The sequence below is a fragment of the Scomber japonicus genome, chromosome 8 (genome assembly GCF_027409825.1).
Source record: "Scomber japonicus isolate fScoJap1 chromosome 8, fScoJap1.pri, whole genome shotgun sequence".
NCBI lineage: Eukaryota > Metazoa > Chordata > Actinopteri > Scombriformes > Scombridae > Scomber > Scomber japonicus.
The window spans coordinates 12,892,266-12,914,272 of record NC_070585.1 but is presented as its reverse complement, the minus strand read 5'-3'; the positions used below and the strand labels follow the sequence as shown (position 1 = coordinate 12,914,272).

The 22,007-nt window shown below is 40.3% G+C and overlaps 1 protein-coding gene across 1 annotated transcript; it reads right to left on the bottom strand.

Moving 5' to 3' along the window:
- Positions 1 to 592: 592 nt before the first annotated feature.
- On the bottom strand, positions 593 to 5,397 carry LOC128363173 (cis-aconitate decarboxylase-like). The gene is made up of 6 exons (XM_053324108.1): positions 5,383 to 5,397; positions 3,750 to 3,804; positions 3,137 to 3,324; positions 2,860 to 2,952; positions 2,390 to 2,595; positions 593 to 1,520 (listed from the first exon to the last, which is right to left on the bottom strand). Exons 1-6 carry the CDS (start codon positions 5,395 to 5,397, stop codon positions 593 to 595), a joined length of 1,485 nt encoding a protein of 494 aa, XP_053180083.1.
- Between the last annotated feature and the right edge of the window lie 16,610 nt (positions 5,398 to 22,007).

Sequence of the window (22,007 nt, the reverse complement as noted above, 5' to 3'; positions counted from 1 at the left end):
TATATAATTTTGGGCCTCATGTGAGCTGTTATGTCTTTTATTTATGATGTGTTATTTATTCTTCTGTACAGCACTTTGGTCACTTTGGTTGTTTTAAAGTGCTTAACAAATAAAGTTGGATTGGATTGGATTTGATTTTACCCAGTTTTTCTATAATTCATGATTGTTCATAGATGTGTAGACATGGTTTTGTTGCAGGCCTTTCTTGGCTATGAATGCCCTCTCTAGAGACTCTTTGTTTGTCAAGGTGATTGCCTTGAGAGATTTTTAAAATCTGTCCCAATTATTCTGAATGTCAGTCACTAGACTAGAAATAAAATTGGAGTAAAGAGTGTACAGTTTTCCCATTTCCATTTATTAAATTTACAGATTAATAATCATTAGCACAGTCATGCAGTGTTAGGCAAAGTATTTTGCAACCACTAAAAAAATATAAATTGGATGTTTGAAATTAGTCAATCATCCACTTTTCCCTTTGCAATATAACTAGAATACAGTTTACACCTTAATATTCCTCAGCATACAGAGAGACTGAAGAGAGAACAGAATGTAAATATTTCATCTACAGTAGAGTCTAAAAGTCTGTAAATGTTCACTGCAGCAGTGACAAAAGGGGGCTGCAGTCTTCAAGTCTGTCCAGCTCCTCCAAAACTTCAATCAGCCTCTCAGCCGTCTCGGAGGGAAGCACCGTCCCCGCGTTGTTCCTGAACTTCTTCCTCAGGCTCTCATTGGTCAGTGGGTTGCGCCAGTGTCCGTAGAAGGTGTCACAGCGTCCCTTCAGGATGTCTCCCTCAACAAGTGTCACCTGGACTTCGCCATACATGCGGTTAAAATTAGCTGGGTTGTCATGGGGATGCTCCACATGAACACGGCTCAGCAGAGCGAGCAGGTCAGAGCGTGTCATGGCAGCAGGGGTGAAAGACTGGACAGTCACCTCACCGTCCAGAAGAGCACTGCAAGCATTAAACTGAAAAGAGTGGCGTGCCTGGTGCTCTGACTCAGGGAAAGGCCTGTTGATGTATTTAGAGTGGGGGACTCTGAGCAGGATGTCCTGAACTTCAGCTGGGGACACAGTGCCATGACCTGCCCCCACAAGAAGCTTATGGACTGAGGCTGCAGCATCTGCCACCCAGTGCATCCCCAGATGTGCAGGGAAGCGCTTGAAGCCCATGTCCTGCTCCTCTAGCAGGAACACATGGCCTTCATCATTAGGTGAGCCCAAAGGCTGCGGCACGTAGTCTTCATAAAAAGCACTGAAGCCGGCTACCCCTGCGACAGCATCCAGGACCAGCGGACTGGCCTCTAGGCCTCGAGAGGCCAGCAGAGCAGCCTCCAATCCTAAACGTGAGGCATTGCCGATATGGAGGGGTTTGGACTGAGTGGCAGCATTAGCCATTGGGGCTCCAGATAGAGAGGCAGCAATGGCCAAAGCATGACTGCAGCGCGAGTGATCCAAACACAAGAGGCGAGCACATGCTGCTGCACTTCCCATAGTCCCCACTACAGTGGGAGGGTGAAACCTGGAGATGAAGACAGAACATTTTGGTGAGGAGTTGGTACCATTTCATTTTGTGTCTAAAGGAACAAAATTGGTGCTCTCTGTCATTATGGTTACAATAGAGCTCCATACAAACAACTTCTTATTTATGTGACTCTCCACATGCAGAGACAGCTTATTTCAGGGGTGTTTAAGGAAAACTATATTTAGTCATTTCAGTATTTGATGTGCAAGCAAATAATGTGGTGGATAATTTGACTTGTAAACACTTGGCAAAGGGAGCCCTCTGTGATATTCTCCTCCACATGGATAATTGTACTAACACTACCTACAGAGCCTCTGCTGTCCAGGAACATAAAAACATGCCTCATTGACACCACTAAGAGACTGCAAATTACACTGCTGACCTCTTTGCAGCCACTCAAACAAGTTCTCCCAAATTAAACAACCAAACATGTTATTTGACCATGCACTCCAGGATGACCCACAGGAGCATTTTCTAATCTAGTGCCCTATTGCGTTTTGGGCTACTGACATTATGACCGCTACAATAAGAATTGTGCACATTTAGTTGGTACGCTCCAAGTATTTATTATTATTGTGTTTACCCTTTGTCCTGTTATCATGTTGACTTTATCAACAAACAGAATTATCATTTTGTCTTTATCTCATCATGATGATGCCTAATTGTTTTCTGGTATTGTATTATTGTCACACATGTTGTAAGTGGCACATCCTATAAATAAAGAGATGTTTTATTTCTTGAGAGGTCAGGTTAATACTTGTCCTCCATGCTAAATATAGAAATAAGCAAACCTGCAAACCCTACAGTGTTGCTAATATGCCTTAAAGTACCTATATCTGATTTGACTCATGTTCTCAGGCACTAACCTCTTGGGGATGTTGTGGGCCTCATTAGAGAACCTCATCAGCCGGCCCTGGATCTCGATGCCAACATTAAAAGCCAGCAGGAAGTCTAGGCCACTAGGTTTTCTGCTAGTAGGCATCATGTCACTGAGTGCTAACACAGCAGGAAGGACCGCTCCTGAGGGATGAGTGGCAGGATGCCATGTATCATCAAAGTCCATGGAGTGAGTCTGTAAAAAGACATTTTTTCAATAATCTAAGAATGGTGTATCTACCATAGCATATATTATTATTATTATTAAGTGAGATGATTATCAAGTGATTTTGCATACAGCTAGCAAAGACATAAGGCTCCTGTATTCAGTGAAATTAAACTGTAAACACTGCCTGTGATTAAATAATGTGCTTTATGTTAGGGCTTCTCTAGTTTTGACTACTTAAAGCAAATGACACATCTGTTCCACCTATTTAGACTTTATTTATACTACTCATACCGCCACTCCATTGACAAAAGCTGCCAGTGTTGGGGAAAGTCTGGTGCCTTTGCGTCCATACACAGAGCTGATGTCATCACGTGCGTACATGTGCTGAAGGGAAAAGATAGAGATGTGTTAATACAAGTCACAGACTCAAAAATAATACTAGTGATAGATAATGAAAACACATTTAAAGAGAGAATTATTAGAAATTGGACTACAGAGAGACAAAACTGTGTTCAAGTCATGTAACTTATCTTTAGCATCAGTTTGTCTATTCTTTCACTTTTCTCACCTGGCAGTGCTGCAGGGCAAGTTCAAACACATCTGTAGTACTGCCAATCAGACCAACTCCAACGCTGTCCAGTACCATCCTTTTACTGCGGTGGAGGACTAAAGGGGACAAGTGCTGGGAATTCACTTCACTGATAAACTTGCCAAAACTGGCTGTAACAGTGTCCTCGGGGGCTGGGTGCTTCAAGACTGCAGGGGAAAATACAAGTAAAATGGTTAGTGTATAATATGTCTGTAATGTGATGAGGTATAACTATTGAATCAACATTTGTTTGATAGGTCTAGAGTTTGAGAATGTATGTAATGTCTCCATTGTTCTCGAAGTCTGGGTGACAGTGTTTTAATCTTCTCTGGACAAAAGGATAGAACAGATTCCAGTGTACCACAAGTATAACAATATAATCTTAACTCAAGGTCAAGTTACTACTTTTATTTCTAGGGCTACCAATTGCATTTTACAGTCTTCATAAAGAAAGTGAAGTTGTCTCAATTGTAATGGCAATGGAAGAAAACAAATTAGTATGTGGAAAGTCGATAAATTACTGCCATCTGCATAACTGTTAATTCAAGGGCAACGATGACCTGTCACCTTCAAGAAGCAGAAGTTGATATACCTTTCACCGCAGAATTATGCAGTCCTCTGATAGCCCACGCTGGATGAATGATTTTCTGTGGAACACAAGTATAAAGGGTTTAATACACCTAAGCTATGAGGAGAACATTTACTGAATTACCTTAGATTAGTTACAGTATTTTCCTGTGGACATGCACAGTGATTTTATAGTTTTCTTTGCCAGGTACAAATAAAGTTAGACAGTGGCTTCACTATAACAAAATTGCTTTGCCTGTGTGCCTCTTATATATCTTTTTTAATTGAATTTTATGGTGCAATACAAGTATTCACCAACAAAACACACAAACAGACCATAAGACACAGCACAGGACAGCGGGGAGAACAACACTTGAACAGGGCCGAAACAAGAGGGGAAACAAACAGTAAGTCCTTTGCAGAGAGAGAAAACACAGAAATAAGACAAGAATAAAGCATGAAAATAAATTAAAAAAAAATAATAATAAAAAAAATAAAAAAATAAAAAAATAAAAAAATATAATAATAAATAAATAAATGAATGGGAATTGTAACCCAAATTTGAGCGTAGACTACATTGTAACGTTGAATTAATGGTAATAAACATGTGATACAATATAAAATATGTTGAAATATAATAGTAATGTAAAAGAAAAAAAAAAAAAATATATATATATATATATACATACACACATACAACACAATAATCGTATGCTAAAATGAGCAGGACCCAGTCAGAGCGCCCGGGATGCATGCAGGGCCCCCCAGCTCTGGCCCCCCAGTAACTCAGTCCAGACCCCCATCAGGAAGCAGACATACCCAATCGGTGAAGCCCACCGCCCATTATTTTATTTTACTTTATTTTATTTTTCATTAATTTATTTATATTTCTTTTATTTCTTTATCTTACATACACACACACACACACACACACACACGGTCTGGGGGCCCCGGCCGTGCCCCCAGACCACTGGGCGAGGAGCCACCCCTCTACCCCAAGTCATATATAGCCATATGATATATTAAATCTTATATATAAACACACAATTTTGTGACTGTCCACTCAAATGTGGTTATCAAAAACTTGTGACAAAGATATGTAATGGATGCATAATATTGTTATAGTTTAAAAATAAACATTTCTATTTATAATGACTTCAGTGCACTGAAACAATAAACTTAACTGGGAATTTAATGATAACAAATAACTATAAATAACAAACATAAAACAAATCTACATGAATATTTAAGTTGTAAAAACATTGCTGCTTATACAACTTTTAAAAAATGTAAAAAAAAAAGAAAAAAAAAAGGTTGAATTATACATATATTACACATATATACTGATACCAATATATCTGTGATAGACCAGAATCGGCTGACCAATGTCGCGCTCTAGTTGCTGGTGAGGTGGTGCTGCACTATAGAACACCTTAACAGGTGTAGCAGCAGTGTAAAATGCATGTAACCTGCTCATTCCCTCTTAAATGTGTACCCATTAAAAAAACCTACACAGTAAATACCATTTAATGATATTAGAATTTTAAAAATCTTCCAATTAATTGAATGTGAAATTCATGACCAAAAGTCTTCTTCACTAATGCCTATTTATCTAACTAAAATAATTAAATGAATAAATAAATATTCTGAATCTTTACCTGTATCTTGAACATCGTGGCTTCAACAAGGTATTTTTGCTACACTCTTTTTCTTCTCTCTACACAGATCTCCTTTCTCTACTGTTCTTTAACTTGGTTCCTCCTCCTTTTTCTATCAAGAGGTTCTGTCAAGATGACAGCTAAAGTGAAAGGATGCCTATCTTATATAGGACAGCCAAAAATGCTTTCCTTGGAGGAACAAGGAAGGCCAGAAATACAGCATGAGGGCAGGGAATTCCATATTAGTCACCATCACCAGCATAAAATGTTGAGCGGGACAAAAGGTGGGTGTTAGGTATGAGACACAATGATGTCTTTTCTTACAGGACTATAGGCTCCTCCTACAACCAGCCTTATCCATGATAAACAAGGCTCCCTACTTCAGAACAGCTCAAGACTTCATCTATCCAAGCATATTGACCAAGTAAGACTTTATATTTTGCTAGCACAGGGACATTTGTTTCAGGCAAGCTTTAAAATGATCTGTAGTGGTGGTGGTTAAACTGATGAGTTTCTATTTACATTTAAAGTTATTTTTGAAATGACCATGAATACAAGTATCACTATAAAACTTTGAAAAGACTATCCTTGTCCTGATATTAGTGTTTTTGCTGTGGCAGAAAGCATTTACGTATACAGACAGCTGCTGTTTTTGAGTCATTTTAAAAGGATAATTGGTATTGATGTATTATAATTCTGTATAATACTATGCCTCTTTGGAAAGGAAATTACAGCAATAGTTCAATTGTATACCAACTGTATTGTATTGCACTACCTTTTAAATATGTACAAATTGTATTAATTCATTGATGTAATTTCTGTCATTACATTTTTTATTTTTACATTGCCAGTTGTTTCAGCAAAACTACAATTTCACAACATAGAGACTATGACTACATCAGATGGTTTTCCAGCCAGTTTCTATGGTGAGCCAGGAGTTTTGGGCATGTTATCCAATGGGATCAGTGCATTCCTCGTACTTCTACAGAACTTCAGTAGAGCACACACTGGCATTGCACCACAGGGGGTAGAGAACATACTTGCAGGTAAGAACTGTACTAACTGTGCAAGGAAAATGCAATTCATTTTGTAAAATCTGTTTTATTCTAATTAACAACACCTTTTACAGGTGTTCATCTCATCCTGATTGGTGGTCTATGCCAACTAGTGGCCGGCCTGCTTTCCTTCCGAAAATATGATCATCTGAGTGGCACCGCCTTCATTGGCTATGCTGCTCTTTGGGGCAGTTATGGGGCCACTCGGATCTACTTTGGTGCAACTGAACCTCCCACAGCAATGTTGAACAACATGTCCCTGTGCACTAACATGACAAGCAACATGCTGCTGAATGACACCACAGAGAGCCCACTTCGCCATTTATGTCTCAGCATAAAAGAGTCAGCTATCGCTGGCCTTGTCCCCTATATCCTTCTGTCCTTTCTCCTTGCCTTTTGCTCTGCCACAGTCAACTACATCATGCCTTTTGTTTTTGGGGCCATCACGGCCACTCTGATTTTTGAAGCAGTGGCTCTGGTTGCAAGTTCTTGGGCTCTGGTGGTTTCCGGGATTCTTGAGTTGCTCATTCTGCTCTTTGCCATCTATGGTTCAGCTGCTCTGCTTGTCAAAGGTCTGACTCAGCGTCTGGCCCTCAAAGGCTTCGGGACCCCACTCTTTAATGTTCTGCTGCTTGGTACCACCAACTCCTCAAGCACACAAAGCGGTGGCCAAGAGAAGAAGAAAAACACAAAGTATGCGGAACCAATGGCATTGGGTTTCTTCTGTGACACTGTTGCACCCTTCATCTTCGCCTTCTACAGCTTTGGGTACATGAAGTCCTTTGGCTTGGGAGCTATATGGGTGTCAATCATCTCAGTTGCCCAGCTGTTCTCCAGCTACTACGCCCATCTGCGCCAAGATTGCTACCACACTACAAAGTTTGGTCTTCATGCCACATATTGGCTGATCAAGGCTTGGGAAGAGTTTGTGGCCTCCGCTCTGATTGTAGAGGACAGTCAAGTGACCTCAGGGAGGGGAATGATGGTGGGAAACTGGTTCTTTGTGGTGGCAGCATTGGTGCTCTGTTGTGGAAGCCTGAACATGGATGTCCTGGAGCTAATCCACAACTTGCTCTTTGTCCTGCTCACAGTATCCACAATTCCCCAGATCCCTCTCCAGGGATACTACATCTTCTTTGGTGTAGCTTGCTCTCTCTTCTCTGCAGCCTCCCTATATGGTACCTTCTCACGTCTCATCAACACCATAGCAGAGAAGTCTCTCATCCCTGTGGGACCACAGCCCATCACGAGTGACCAGCTAAAGAAGGCTTTGACATGTGGCAGGTCTAAACAGGGAGACCAGGAGGTGTCTTTCCAAACTGACCAGACTTCAGATGCCCTGTTCTACCTGTCAAATGGGGTTGCAGCTCTCTCAGCTCTTCATGCTGCTGTTTCCAGTACAAACCCCTCTTTCCTCCATCTGACTATCCCTTGGGTCCTCATCTCTGGAGCTATCATCCAGGTCTACGTCAGTCGGCTGCAAGTCACAGGAGCAGGCCGGTTTGGATCAGTCATGTCTTCCATCTATGTGGCAGTATGGGCCACGTGGACCTGGTTTAGGTTTGCAGGTACAGCAGTACAAACATGTGATTCAAGGTAGATTTGTTTCTGACTAATTTACACAAAATTCTGATCCCAAATTTTAATTTTTAGGTATCCTGCTTCAGCTTTCCACAATGGCTGCTTACGGTTTTACAGCAGGAGCCATTGCTTTCCTCATTATTAATGCCTTCCTCATGCTGATCGGTAAGTTTAACCTCATTTTTTTGTAGTTGTTGGTTTTCTCATTTTTTTTCAACCCAGATGTAATTGCTTCCACTGTTTATGTCAGCTGCCCATAGGAACCTGGTTTTGCTGTTTCTAACTGCATTCATGGAGGTCGCATTGGTCTGTTTCCTTCTTTCCACCCTGCAGCGATTGCCATACCAGCTGGAAAGTAAGTATATACTGTATATTTATATTTTTAAACTGTATACTTCCACTTTATTTCAGTAATTGTGGTTATTTAAACATTATTATAACATTTTCTTTACAGTGGCCATGCTTGCTATACTTTCCATTATTTGTATATATGGAGCAATGGCATCATTGGTGAATTGTGTCTTCTCTCAGAGACTGTTACCTATGGGTCCTGCTTTATTAAAGGTAACCAGTCAAGAGACTCCTATTGTATTGTATTCTTTGGTACATTATTTTGGTCTGTTTACTTGATGAACATCTTCCCTGCTTTATGGCCTCACACAGAAAGAAGTGAAGCAGGAGACTGCTCCAGAACTACCTTGTCCTGTGGCTAACTCTCGACTTACCAGTGGTCTTGTGAAGATTGCTGGCCTGCTGGAGGAAGGGGGAGTATGTGGTGTTCCCACAGATACTGTGTATGCCCTGGCTGCATCCTGCAAGAACCCTCAGGCGATAGAGAAAATCTACAATATTAAAGTGAGAATGAAAAATAAACTGCTAGTTGGTGTAACCTGTGTATCATTGGCCAGATCTAAGAAACATTATTCATTATTTATTTGTAAGCCTCTCATATTCAAATAATTTGAAAATTCGAAGATTTTGTACTGGATGTGAGACTCATTAACCTGTTATCTATGACTCAACAGGACAGACCAGCAGAGAAGCCTATCTGTATTTGCATTTCTAGTGTGGAACAGCTGGTGGCAGCCAAACCTCCCTTTAGTCCTCTGCTCTGGGAGTTTATGAGGAATGTGTATCCTGGAGGCATCAGCTGCATCGTCAGCAAAGGAGACTGGCTGTTAAGACTAGGTAAACTGCCAAAGCAGCATCAATTTCACTGATTTTTCATTATCTTACCATAAAAAGATGATAGTCACCTCATGTTTTAAGTGTTTTGATTAATCTTGTGTAGGAGTAGGACCAGCTTATGACCGTGTTGGCACAAATGACAGCATCATGATCCGTGTCCCTGACCACACTGTGACCTGCCACCTATGTGACATCACTGGACCCCTTGCCATTACCTCAGCCAATCCCAGTGGAGAGCCAGACAGCACCCACCACAGCATGGTCATCAAGTAAGAGTCTCCTTAGAAAACTGCATTGCATGGTAGTCCTCATACGTTTGTGCTATTATTCAGTTGACCCACCATGTACTGTGTCATGTTTCAATTTGGTGAAATGTATCAACTTTGATTTCAGGATACTGTCAAAGCAGCAATGCATTATTGTTGGTTGTACAGTAGCAGAATGATCTGACCTATATGATAATATTTCATACTATTTTCAAGAAGATTAATAATACTGGGACTAGTGCAGCAGTGGGGCAAATGGTTTATCAGCTAATGTAACAGTATACTGGTGGTTAAAGATTATAGATCACCCCCTCTGCTCTCCATATGGGGTATGTCACCAAAAGTGTGTTTTATCATCTGAAAACAACTGAAGGCCAACCTCTTTGAATAATCCATACAAAATGTGCTGCACATACACAGTTTAACAAGTTTGAAATACCAACTGTTTTGTCACAGTCGACTAGGACACAAGATCCAAGGGGTCTTATGTGATGGAGAGTCTAATGAAGTTGTTGCTTCCACTGTTGTCAACTGCCTGAAGATTGATGAAGGTAAAAATCCAAATCTTAACTTTCTTTCTTCTTTTTTTTAAACCAACACCTTCTTACCCTAATGTGTCTTTCTCCTTCTACAGGGACAATCACCATTGTAAGGGAAGGCTGTGTCCCTGCGGGAAAAGTCCGACAGGTCTTTGACAGAGTGAAAAACACTTTGGTGTGATTGTTACATACTCATTTTCCCTCTTCTTACAAATTCTGCTTCTTTAGCTTCTGGTGTAGTGCTGTTTATACAATTATCTGATGTCTGTGTTAAGCGATGCATTAAAATAAAATCAGTATGAGTTCACTATATATTTGCTATTGTTAACATACTGTATTATGTATTTTGAGAGAGAGATCTAAATAATTGTTACATTTGATGTATTTCTTGTGTATATTATACATATTACAAATGTCATTGGGTCATTGATTGTTCTCAGTTCAATGTGTTAGTAATGTCATTTTGTCACCATACTTGTTTGTAAGAAGATGTAACAATTTATAGATGTGTCCATTTAGGGACCTGGCTGTTTTTAATTTTCCTTCTGTAGAGGTAGCTATCTGTTTTTGTGTATTGTCTACAATTGCTTCAACAAATAATAATATTTAGTGGTATCTTGTGTCTTTGTGTGTTTTTGAATGAGCCATAAATCAATTTCAAGGCCCACCCTCAACGAAAATGTAATGTAAAACCAAAACATCTGAGAAAATGTGTGCTATCTGCTAGCTTGCAGATGTTTTCACAAATAATTTGACATATAGATAAATGGATAAAGCAACTTTTAGTAAAAATGTATTGAAAAATAGCAGAACAGAAAATAATTTCCTGTTACTATTTGTCTTAAAGCTAAGTGTGCAAATGCTCAATATTTCTGTGCAAATAAAAAATATATTTGAATACATTTGCATTGTGTTTCTATATATGATAAAGAACTACTATTTATCAGAGCTGAAGCATTAAACAGCAAGCACTGTCCAATATTTCTAAAATATATGATTTTAATGATACGCTCCAACAGGCTGTATTTTCTCTGACAAAATAATAATGGGTTCATTAATAAATAATAACGGCTGCACCATTAAAAAGAACAGAGAGCATGGGAGGTTTTCACTGCAGTGCTTTAAAATTCAGACTTCATTCGTTTTCTATTTGTTTGTTTTTTTAAATAACTAAAGTGAGTCTCAAAACATGTCCTAGGCTGTCCTACTGTGTATGAAAAATATACACTGTCAAAGCCAAGCTGGTTAGGGTGGTCAAACACTCATGCTGTGCTGTTTATGCCACACAAGAAACTTTAAGCTTCTGCTTATGTAAAATGCTTTTTGGAAGCTATGAGATTAGTTCAGAATGCTGCTGTGTTATTGTGTGTTACATTATGTTACAAAGAGATTACATTAGTCCCATTCTTGCTTCCCTATATTTGTTCCCTGTTAACTGGAGTATTGAATTTAAAAAATCATGTTGTTTGTCTACAAAGGGTTAAATGGTCTCATCCAGTCTGGTCTCACCAAATGGCATATGAATACGTTGTGAGTCATCAATAAGGCAGACTTAAACTTAAACAAATATCTAACTTGCATATTCATTCATTCAAAAATATATTTCAGCCTCATCAGTTTTCTCTGCCCTGTGAAGCATTTTTTCAGTTAAACAGTGACGTACACAAACTCAATACAAGAAAGGTAATTAGTTACATCTCCCAAAGTGCCGTACTGAACTCTGTTGATTCTCTATGAGATACAGAGGAGCTGGACTATGGAACAGATATATTAATATTTCATCCCAGTCTACTTCTGTAAATCAATCCAAACATATAGGATATTCTTGATAAACCTGACTTGATACTGTACCTATGCTCAAGTTTACATGTTCTCATATGCATACACACATTTTATTTTTTATCTTTTCTGTATATTGATTTTATGCTGCAAATTATTCTAGGTGGATTATTATTATTGTTATTGCTATTGCTATTGTTATTTTTATGTTATTGTAGTAATTATTATTATTGTTATTGTTGTTATTATTATGGTTGTTGTTATTGTTGCTATTATTGTTGTTATCATTATTATTATCATTATTATTATTATTATCATTATTATTATTATTATTATTATTATATGTTGTGGATTATTATCTTTTAATTAATGTTGTATTGAAGTAAGGAGGTGAGATTCATTCTATAAACCCCCACCCCACATTTGTACAGAGTTGTAGTGTGGTAAATTTCCAGAGTTGTAAAATCAGTCTATGAATCTTAGATACAATCTGCTAATCCAACCAGACTTGCTGGATCACGTTTCATTGTCTCACCAGCACCTTAAATCAACACGTCCACACCAACACAATTACTTGTACAGGTAATGTTTTACACAGGGCATCTCAGGAATTCCTGTATGTTGTTGAACACCTTTATGAGAATAAGAATACAGTACATTCATACAGCAGATGGGATTACTGCTTGTTTTTTCAGCAGATGCACAGTTTGCACAGTTCTTCTACAGTTCACATGGTCACAAAGTTCACATGGTCACAAAGTTCACATGGTCACAAAGTTTGGGCTGTGCATGGATGTCTGCAGAGGGGTCCACTCAGACCTTGCAAACATGGGTCGATGACAAAATTTACATCAACCCTTATGTGGAACCCTAAAAGCCATGCAGACACAGAAAGCATGAATTGGCCTTAAGTGATACAAGCACAGGGCCCCCCCCCGGCCCCATTAAGATTTTCATGAAACAACTTCAAACTCACTTTTACTCGGTAGCCTTCAACTGTGCCTGCCTTAAAACCAGCTCAAGCATTCCTGCTGACATCTTTGTAGGTTTGTGTTGTCTCCATGTCCTATGTGTGATCATATGCCTTTATTATTGTATTATTATTGATATCATTGTTACTTTTTTCACTGTTTTTAATTCTCACTTTCTCTTTGCTGCAATTGTGTTTTCATGTCCTTTCTTTTGTTTTCCTCTGTATGCTACAGAACTTGAGATCAATCAATCAATCAATCAGTCTTTATTTGTATAGCGCCAAATCGCAACAAAGTTATCTCAAGGCATTTTACACATAGAGCAGGTTCTAAACCGAACTCTTCAGGTTTTAACTTTAAAGAGACCCAACATTCCCACATGAGCAACAGTGGCAAGAAAAAACTCCCTTTTAACAGGAAGAAACCTCAGGCAGAACCAGACTCAGAGTGGGCGGCCATCTGCCTCGACCGGTTGGGGTTGAGAGGAGAGAAAGGAAGGATAGAGAAGAGAAGCACAATGAAAATCAACATTGAGGCTAGTCGGTCCGGGACTTGAATCCGTCATCCGGACATCTACAGGCCCAGATTACCTGTGAGATGAGAAAGCAGTTTAGGTTATTGAATGCAATTAATCACTTTGAGATCATTTTGAGTTTTTAAAGCAACATCAATGTGTAGAGAAAATACATCATCCTTACAATAAAAATGTGACACTTATTTAGTTTCAGCCTGGAGGACTACAAGAATTCAATTAATTTAAGATACATAGCTAATTAGATTAACTGCTTGTGTTCATTTTTAGCTTGATTATAACAATTGGCTGTATGTGTAACAAGGTCTGTATGGCTGTATGTCATACTCACTGTAGATGAGAAGAGATAGGAGCTGGCTGGGGCAGTTGATGACATTTATGTTCTGCTCGTTCAGTAGTTGTTTGATAAATTGGTCATATTGTCTCCCTCACTTTGCAACTCTGATCCCCATTCACTGCCTGAATTCAAGGTTGGAAATGAGATTCCCACCTCAACACTGTGATTATCTATACTTAATTTGATGAAATGTTGGAGATAAATAGTACATTTCAGTACTGATTGGTCATGATTGATAATTTCTGACATTCTGAAGTCTGTTCTCACTGATGAGGCTAATAAAATTAACATTGATTTTGTAAGTGAGTGAAAAAATGTAACAACAATGGGCTAACTATATCACAATAAATAGGGTTGGGGTTTTTTAGTTTTATTTTTTGCTTGGACAAAATCTGCCTTTAACAAATGAAAGTGACAACCCCTTAGCACACAGGATGCAGGACTCTGACACCAGAGACCAGGGTTCACATTGTGAGTTCCATGTATGGGTAGGTTTAAGCAACATAAGAACTTTGGTTAAGGTCAGTAAAAAAATGAATCCTTGTTTTGTTTAAGTCATTGCAGAGTTTTTCTGTATCAAACCAAGACCATGATTACACATCTAGCCAAATGTATTTGCTGTTACAATTTACAAGTATATGAATGTAATCTAGACAAGGCGGCGTGATTACAAGAAAACTACAACAAGCAATTAATCTGCCCAAATACCAGATGAGGAGGAGCTCTAAAAGGCAGGCCCTAACCCTAACCCTAACTTTACAGTAGAGTTTGTGTGTGTGTGTGTGTGTGTGTGTGTGTGTGTGTGTGTGTGTGTGTGTGTGTGTGTGCGTGCGTGCGTGCGTGTGTGTGTGTGTGTGTGTGTGTGTGTGTGTGTGTGTGTGTGTTTGTGTGTGTGTTTGTGTGTGTGTGTGTGTGTGTGTGTGTGCGTGCGTGCGTGTGTGTGTGTGTGTGTGTGTGTGACTATACTGTGATGCATCTTTAAAAAGTATGTTTACAGAAAACAGGTGTTGAAAGAGATGGAAAGTCACAGGTCTCTGTAACAATAAGGAAACATCTCACTGTGGTGTCTTCAGTCAGTAAATGTTATCTTGATGCATCACTCAGAAACCATTGTCAAAGAGCAACTGAAACTTCTGGCTAAAGACTAAAATTAGAACATTATAAACATCATCATTTCTCCTTATAAATTTGAATGCACTTACCGAAGTAGGAAATCTGCATGCTAAGAAAAACACACCTACAACTGATTTACAGATATGCAGAGAATAAAACAGTCCTTTGTTTCCCTAATCTCTAAGGATTCCATTATTTATTGAATCCACCTCCTGCTTTAGGCTCTTGGACATTGACATATTTTCTTGTCTGACAAACAATTCATAAGGCTTTCAGGGAACAAGGCTTTTCTTCCAATTCAGTTAAAGTTGTTGTAATAATTCTGCTGGCATGGGAATACCCAGTGTCAGAATTTGTTGGATTAAACTTGCAAATTTGCCAGAAAAAAACTCACAAACTTGCCAGAAAAAAACTCGCAAATTTGCAAGAAAAATTTGCGACAAATTTGCGAGTTTAATCTCAGAAATTCTTTGTTTTTTTCTCAAAATATTACCCCTTCTCCTCCAGGTCAGTTTTTTGGTTTGTTGTTCTTGTAAGATTTAATAATTAAACGTTAATTTATTTTGTTTTGTTTTGAGAAATATAGTTGAATTAGTTTGATTATAATATTAGTGTAATATCAGTTCATTTGAGTGCTGAGTAATTATTTTGTTTTGAAGGTACTGGGCAGCATGGGCACACAAGGTGAATCCATTTATATAGGCAGGCAGGTATAGATCCTGCAATCACTGCGAAGGGTTTATGGGTTAGGGTTAGGGTTAGATAGACAGAAGACACCATTGTTGTTTGTCTGTTTGCTTGAAGAAAATGGTCAAATAAACCACAAGAAACTTCATGCTTGCCTGGATAATGGACTTTTTTCCCCACATAAAATGCATAAATTAAACCATAAACAATTATGTAGGACAAAGGATTAATTCTCCTCAAACATCAAGTTTATTTTTATTATTTGGTGGATGGGAACACAGACATATGAGGAAATAATGATTTTGGTCAAAGATGACACGCTCAGAAAACTATCCTTGGTATTTTCCTCTATTAAACAATAATGAACGTCATATCTTGAGTCACAGCATATTAAGTTTATTCTGCATGCCAAGAAAAACACACGTACAACTGATTGACAGATATGCAGAGAACAAGATTTGCTTCCCTAATCTCTAAGGATTCCATTTTTTATTGAAGCCGCCTCCTGCTTTAAGCTCTTTGAGATTGACACATTTTCTTGCCTCCGTCCGTCCGTCCTCTTCTGCTTATCTGGGGTCGGGTCACAGGGGCAGCAGCCTAAGCAGGGAAGCCCAGACTTCCCTCTACCCAGCCACTTCGTCCAGCTCTTCCTGGGGGATCCCGAGACGTTCCCAGACCAGCCGAGAGACATAGTCTCTCCAGCGTGTCTTGGGTCTTCCCTGGGGTCTCCTACCGGTGGGACGTGTCCAGAACACCTCACCAGGGAGGCGTCCGGGAGGCATCCTAATTAGATGCCCAAGCCACCTCATCTGGCTCCTATCGACGTGGAGGAGCAGTGGGTCTACTCCGAGCTCCCTCCGGATAACTGAGCTTCTCACCCTATCTCTAAGGGAGAGCTCAGCCACCCTACGGAGGAAGCTCATTTCGGCTGCTTGTACCCGCAATTTTGTCCTTTCGGTCACTACCCAAAGCTCATGACCATAGGTGAGGGTAGGAACGAAGATCAATTGGTAAATCGAGAGCTTCGCCTTTTGGCTCAGCTCTCTCTTCACCACGACGGATTACTGCAGACACCGTACCGGTCCGCCTGTCGATCTCACACCCTCACTCGTGAACAAGACCCCGAGGTACTTGAACTCCTCCACTTGGGGCAGGATCTCATCCCCCAACCCAGAGAGTGCACTCCACCCTTTTCCGGTTGAGGACCATGGACTCGCATTTGGAGGTGCTGATTCTCATCCCGGTCACTTCACACTCGGCTGCGAACCGATCGAGTGAGAGTTGGAAGTCACGGTCTGATGAAGCCAACAGGACCACATCATCCGCAAAAAGCAGTGACCCAATCCTGAGGTCACCAAACCGGACCCTCTCCACACCCTGGCTGCACCTAGAAATCCTGTCCATAAAGATTATGAACAGGATCGGTGACAAAGGGCAGCCCTGGCGGAGTCCAACCCTCACCGGAAATAAGTCTGACTTTTTACCGGCAATACGGACCAAGTTCTGACACCGGTCATACAGGGAACGGACGGCTCGTAACAGGGGGTCCGGTACCCCGTATTCCCGGAGAACCCCCCACAGGACTCCTCGAGGGACACGGTCGAATGCCTTCTCCAAGTCCACAAAACACATGTGGACTGGTTGGGCAAACTCCCATGCACCCTCAAGGATCCTGCAGAGGATGTAGAACTGGTCCACAGTTCCACGACCTGGAAAAAAACCACACTGCTCCTCCTGAATCCGAGGTTCGACTATCCGACGGACCCTCCTCCCCAGCACCCCCGAATAGACCTTACCAGGGAGGCTGAGGAGTGTGATTCCCCAATAGTTGGAACACACCCTCCAGTCTCCCTTCTTAAAAAGAGGGACCACCACCCCAGTCTGCCAATCCAGAGGCACTGCCCCCGATGTCCATGCGATGCTGCAGAGTCGTGTCAACCATGACAGCCCCACAACATCCAGGGCCTTGAGGAACTTGGGGCGGATCTCCAGGTGGTGATCAGTTGACAGCTCCGCCCCTCTCTTCACCCGAGTGTCCATGACATGTGGCCGCAAGTCTGACGACATGACTACAAAGTCAATCATCGAACTGCGACCTAGGGTGTCCTGGTGCCAAGTGCACATATGGACACCCTTATGCTTGAACATGGTGTTCGTTATGGACAATCTGTGACGAGCACAGAAGTCCAATAACACTGCTCGGGTTCAGATCGGGGGGGCCGTTCCTCCCAATCACACCCTTCCAGGTCTCACTGTCGCTGCCAACATGAGCATTGAAGTCCCCCAGCAGAACAAGGGAATCCCCAGAGGGAGGGCTTTCCAGCACCCCCTCCAAGGAGTCCAAGAAGGGTGGATACTTTGAGCTGCTGTTTGGACCATAGGCACAAACAACAGTCAGGATCCGTCCCCGCACCCGAAGGCAGAGGGACGCTACCCTCTCGTCTACCGGGGTAAACTCCAACATACAGGCACCAAGCCGGGGGGCAATAAGTATTGCCACCCCTGCCCGGCGCCTCTCACCAGTGGTAACTCCAGAGTGGACGAGAGTCCAACCCCTTTCGAGAAGACTGGTTCCAGAGCCCTTGCTGTGCGTCGAGGTGAGGCTGACTATATCTATTCGGAACTTCTCAACCTCGCGCACCAGCTCAGGCTCCTTCCCGACCAGAGAGGTGCCGTTCCACAACCCTAGAGCTAGCTTCTGCAGCCGAGGGTCGGACCGCCAAGGTCCCCGCCTTCCCACTGTTGGTGAGTCTGTGGGAGCGGGGTCCCGGCTGGGCCCCATGGGTAAAGGCCCGGCAACCAGGCGCTCGCCCCCGAGCCCAACCCCCAGGCCTGGCTCCTGGGGGGGGGCCCCGGTGACCCGTCCGGGCGAGGGACACGGAAAACCATATGTCTTGTTCGTCATTAGGGTCTTCTGAGCTACCCTTTGTGTGGCCCCTCCCCCCAGACCTGTTTGCCATGGGAGCCCCTAGCAGGGACATAAAAGCCCCTGACAACTGAGCTCCTGGGGTCATTGGGACACGCAAATCCCTCCACCACAATAAGGTAGTAGCTCAGGGAGCTACTACCTTGACAAACAATTCATAAGGCTTTGAGGGAACAGGGCTTTTCTTCCAATTCAGTTAAAGTTGTTGTAATAATTCTGCTGGCATGGGAATACCCAGTGTCAGAATTTCTTGGATTAAACTTGAAAATTGCAAGAAAAAAAAACATTACACTACAGTGTGTGTGTGTGTGTGTGTGTGTGTGTGTGTGTGTGTGTGTGTGTGTGTGTGTGTGTGTGTGTGTGTGTGTGTGTGTGTGTGACTATTCATGTGTGTGATGCATCTTTAAAAAGTATTTTTTACAGAAAACAGGTGTTGAAAGAGATGGAAAGTCACAGGTCTCTGTAACAATAAGGAAACATCTCACTGTGGTGTCTTCAGTCAGTAAATGTTATCTTGATGCATCACTCAGAAACTATTGTCAAAGAGCAACTGAAACTTCTGGCTAAAGACTAAAATTAGAACATTATAAACATCATCATTTCTCCTTATAAATTTGAATGCACTTACCGAAGTAGGAAATCTGCATGCTAAGAAAAACACACCTACAACTGATTGACAGATATGCAGAGAATAAAACAGTCCTTTGTTTCCCTAATCTCTAAGGATTCCATTATTTATTGAATCCACCTCCTGCTTTAGGCTCTTGGACATTGACACATTTTCTTGTCTGACAAACAATTCATAAGGCTTTCAGGGAACAAGGCTTTTCTTCCAATTCAGTTAAAGTTGTTGTAATAATTCTGCTGGCATGGGAATACCCAGTGTCAGAATTTGTTGGATTAAACTTGCAAATTTGCCAGAAAAAAACTCACAAATTTGCCAGAAAAAAACTCACAAATTTGCAAGAAAAAACTCGCAAATTTGCGAGTTTAATCTCAGAAATTCTTTGTTTTTTTCTCAAAATATTACCCCTTCTCCTCCAGGTCAGTTTTTTGGTTTGTTGTTCTTGTAAGATTTAATAATTAAACGTTAATTTATTTTGTTTTGTTTTGAGAAATATAGCTGAATTAGTTTGATTATAATATTAGTGTAATATCAGTTCATTTGAGTGCTGAGTAATTATTTTGTTTTGAAGGTACTGGGCAGCATGGGCACACAAGGTGAATCCATTTATATAGGCAGGCAGGTATAGATCCTGCAATCACTGGGAAGGGTTTATGGGGCAAGATAGACAGAAGACACCATTGTTGTTTGTCTGTTTGCTTGAAGAAAATGGTAAAAATAAACCACAAGAAACTTCATGCTTGCCTGGATAATGGACTTTTTTCCCCACATAAAATGCATAAATTAAACCATAAACAATTATGTAGGACAAAGGATTAATTCTCCTCAAACATCAAGTTTATTTTTATTATTTGGTGGATGGGAACACAGACATATGAGGAAATAATGACATATGGTCAAAGATGACACGCTCAGAAAACTATCCTTGGTACTAGAACAGGGCAGCACGCCTTGCTCTGAGGTGCTCTATGAGAGAAAGTGTCAGGAATATGCATAGAAGACTCACATGGATGCTGGTGGAGGAGAGACTGGTTTATGGTCTTATGTTTTTGAGAAAGACTTATGTGTCACATAAACCTTTTTCTTTGTTTTCACAACTTCAACTGACAAATATGAAACATAGTTATAGTACCTAGAAGCAATGCACTCAAAAGGTCAGTTATGTACTGTATAGAGCTGTAGCTCACTGGAACAGTCTCCCCCCACACGTGATCATCACAACCACTGGAATGTCGAGTTTTAAAATCAAACTAAGAGAAGCCGTGTTATAATATTAAGTTTCAATAGCCTACTATTAAATTAGGAAATCATGTTAAGTTGAACTCAAGCATGTTAATACATCTGCGTTGAACAACTTGGTACATTTTATGCTTCAGGTTACCTCATGTATACTCTTCTATAATAATGTATACTCTTCTATAATCATGTATACTCTTCTATAATCATGTAACTCTTTTATAATCATGTAAACAACTATATTATTCCTCTTGATCATGTTAACACATTTACATTGCACTCCTTAATATATATTTCTATAATCATGTTAATTCAGGATGAATGATTTTGTGTAATTCTTTGTATAAATGATGTAATTATGTAATTGTTGTAATAATTGTTTGATTTAATGTGGACCCCAGGAAGAATAGTCTTCATCTCTATGAAGACTAATGGGGATCCAAAGGATACAATAAGCAATAAACAATAAACAATAAACTTTCCTCTATTAAACAGTATAAATGATAAATGAAACAGAAACTTGTTTTAGTCAATGACCCATCACCACGAAGTCAAATAAACACACACTCACACTGACGAAGCAAAATATAGTTGCCCTGTTTTTAGCAACTGTGATCATAAATAGATGAACATCATATCTTGAGTCACAGCTTATTAAGCTATTAATTAAATTTGAATGCACTTCCTGGAGGTATTCTGCATGCCAAGAAAAACACACCTACAACTGATTAATAGATATGCAGAGAATAAAACAGTCCTTTCCTTCTCATGTAAAAGAATTAGTGAACATAATACATTCCTGGCAGGTTAGCGTGTGAAGTAACTGGTTCTTGCATCCCTAATCTTTAAGGATGAATAAGCATCACGTTCAATATTTAACTGTGATCATGATGAGAACCCAGACAGCCAGAAGAGATGCACTTAAGTTTCAATTCAGTTAAAGTTGTTGTAATAATTCTGTTGGCATGGGAATATCCAGTGTCAGAATTTCTTAGATTAAACTTGCAAATTTGCCAGTAAAAAAAATCGAATTTCTCGCAAATTTGTGAGTTTAATCTCAGAAATTCTTTGTTTTTTTCTCAAAATATTACCCCCCCCCCCCCCCCCCCCCCTCCTCCAGGTCAGTTTTTTCTTTTTACTTATATGGCCCTAATATGCTGTCATAGCTATTTGTTGTTCTTGTTGGGTTTAATAATTAAACGTTAATTTATTTTGTTTTGAAGGTAGTGGGCAGCATGGGCACACAAGGTGAATCCATTTATATAGGCAGGCAGGTATAGATCCAGCAGTCACTGGGAAGGGTTTATGGGGCAAGATAGACAGAAGACACCATTGTTGTTTGTCTGTTTGCTTGAAGAAAATGGTCAAATAAACCACAAGAAACTTCATGCTTGCCTGGATAATGGACTTTTTTTCCCCACATAAAATGTGTTCTTTAAGTGCCTCAGTTGCCGCTTGATTTTGAGGTTTTTTATTTTTTATTTCATTTGTCCTACTGGTTTGTTAGTTATATAAAGCACTGTGATGTTATTTGTTTTATTAACAAATCAATGAATCTCATGTCTCAAGTCACAGCATTTGTAAATTAAACCATAAACAATTATGTAGGACAAAGGATTAATTCTCCTCAAACATCAAGTTTATTTTTATTATTTGGTGGATGGGAACACAGACATATGAGGAAATAATGACATATGGTCAAAGATGACACGCTCAGAAAACTATCCTTGGTACTTTCCTCTATTAAACAGTATAAATGATAAATGAAACAGAAACTTGTTTTAGTCAAT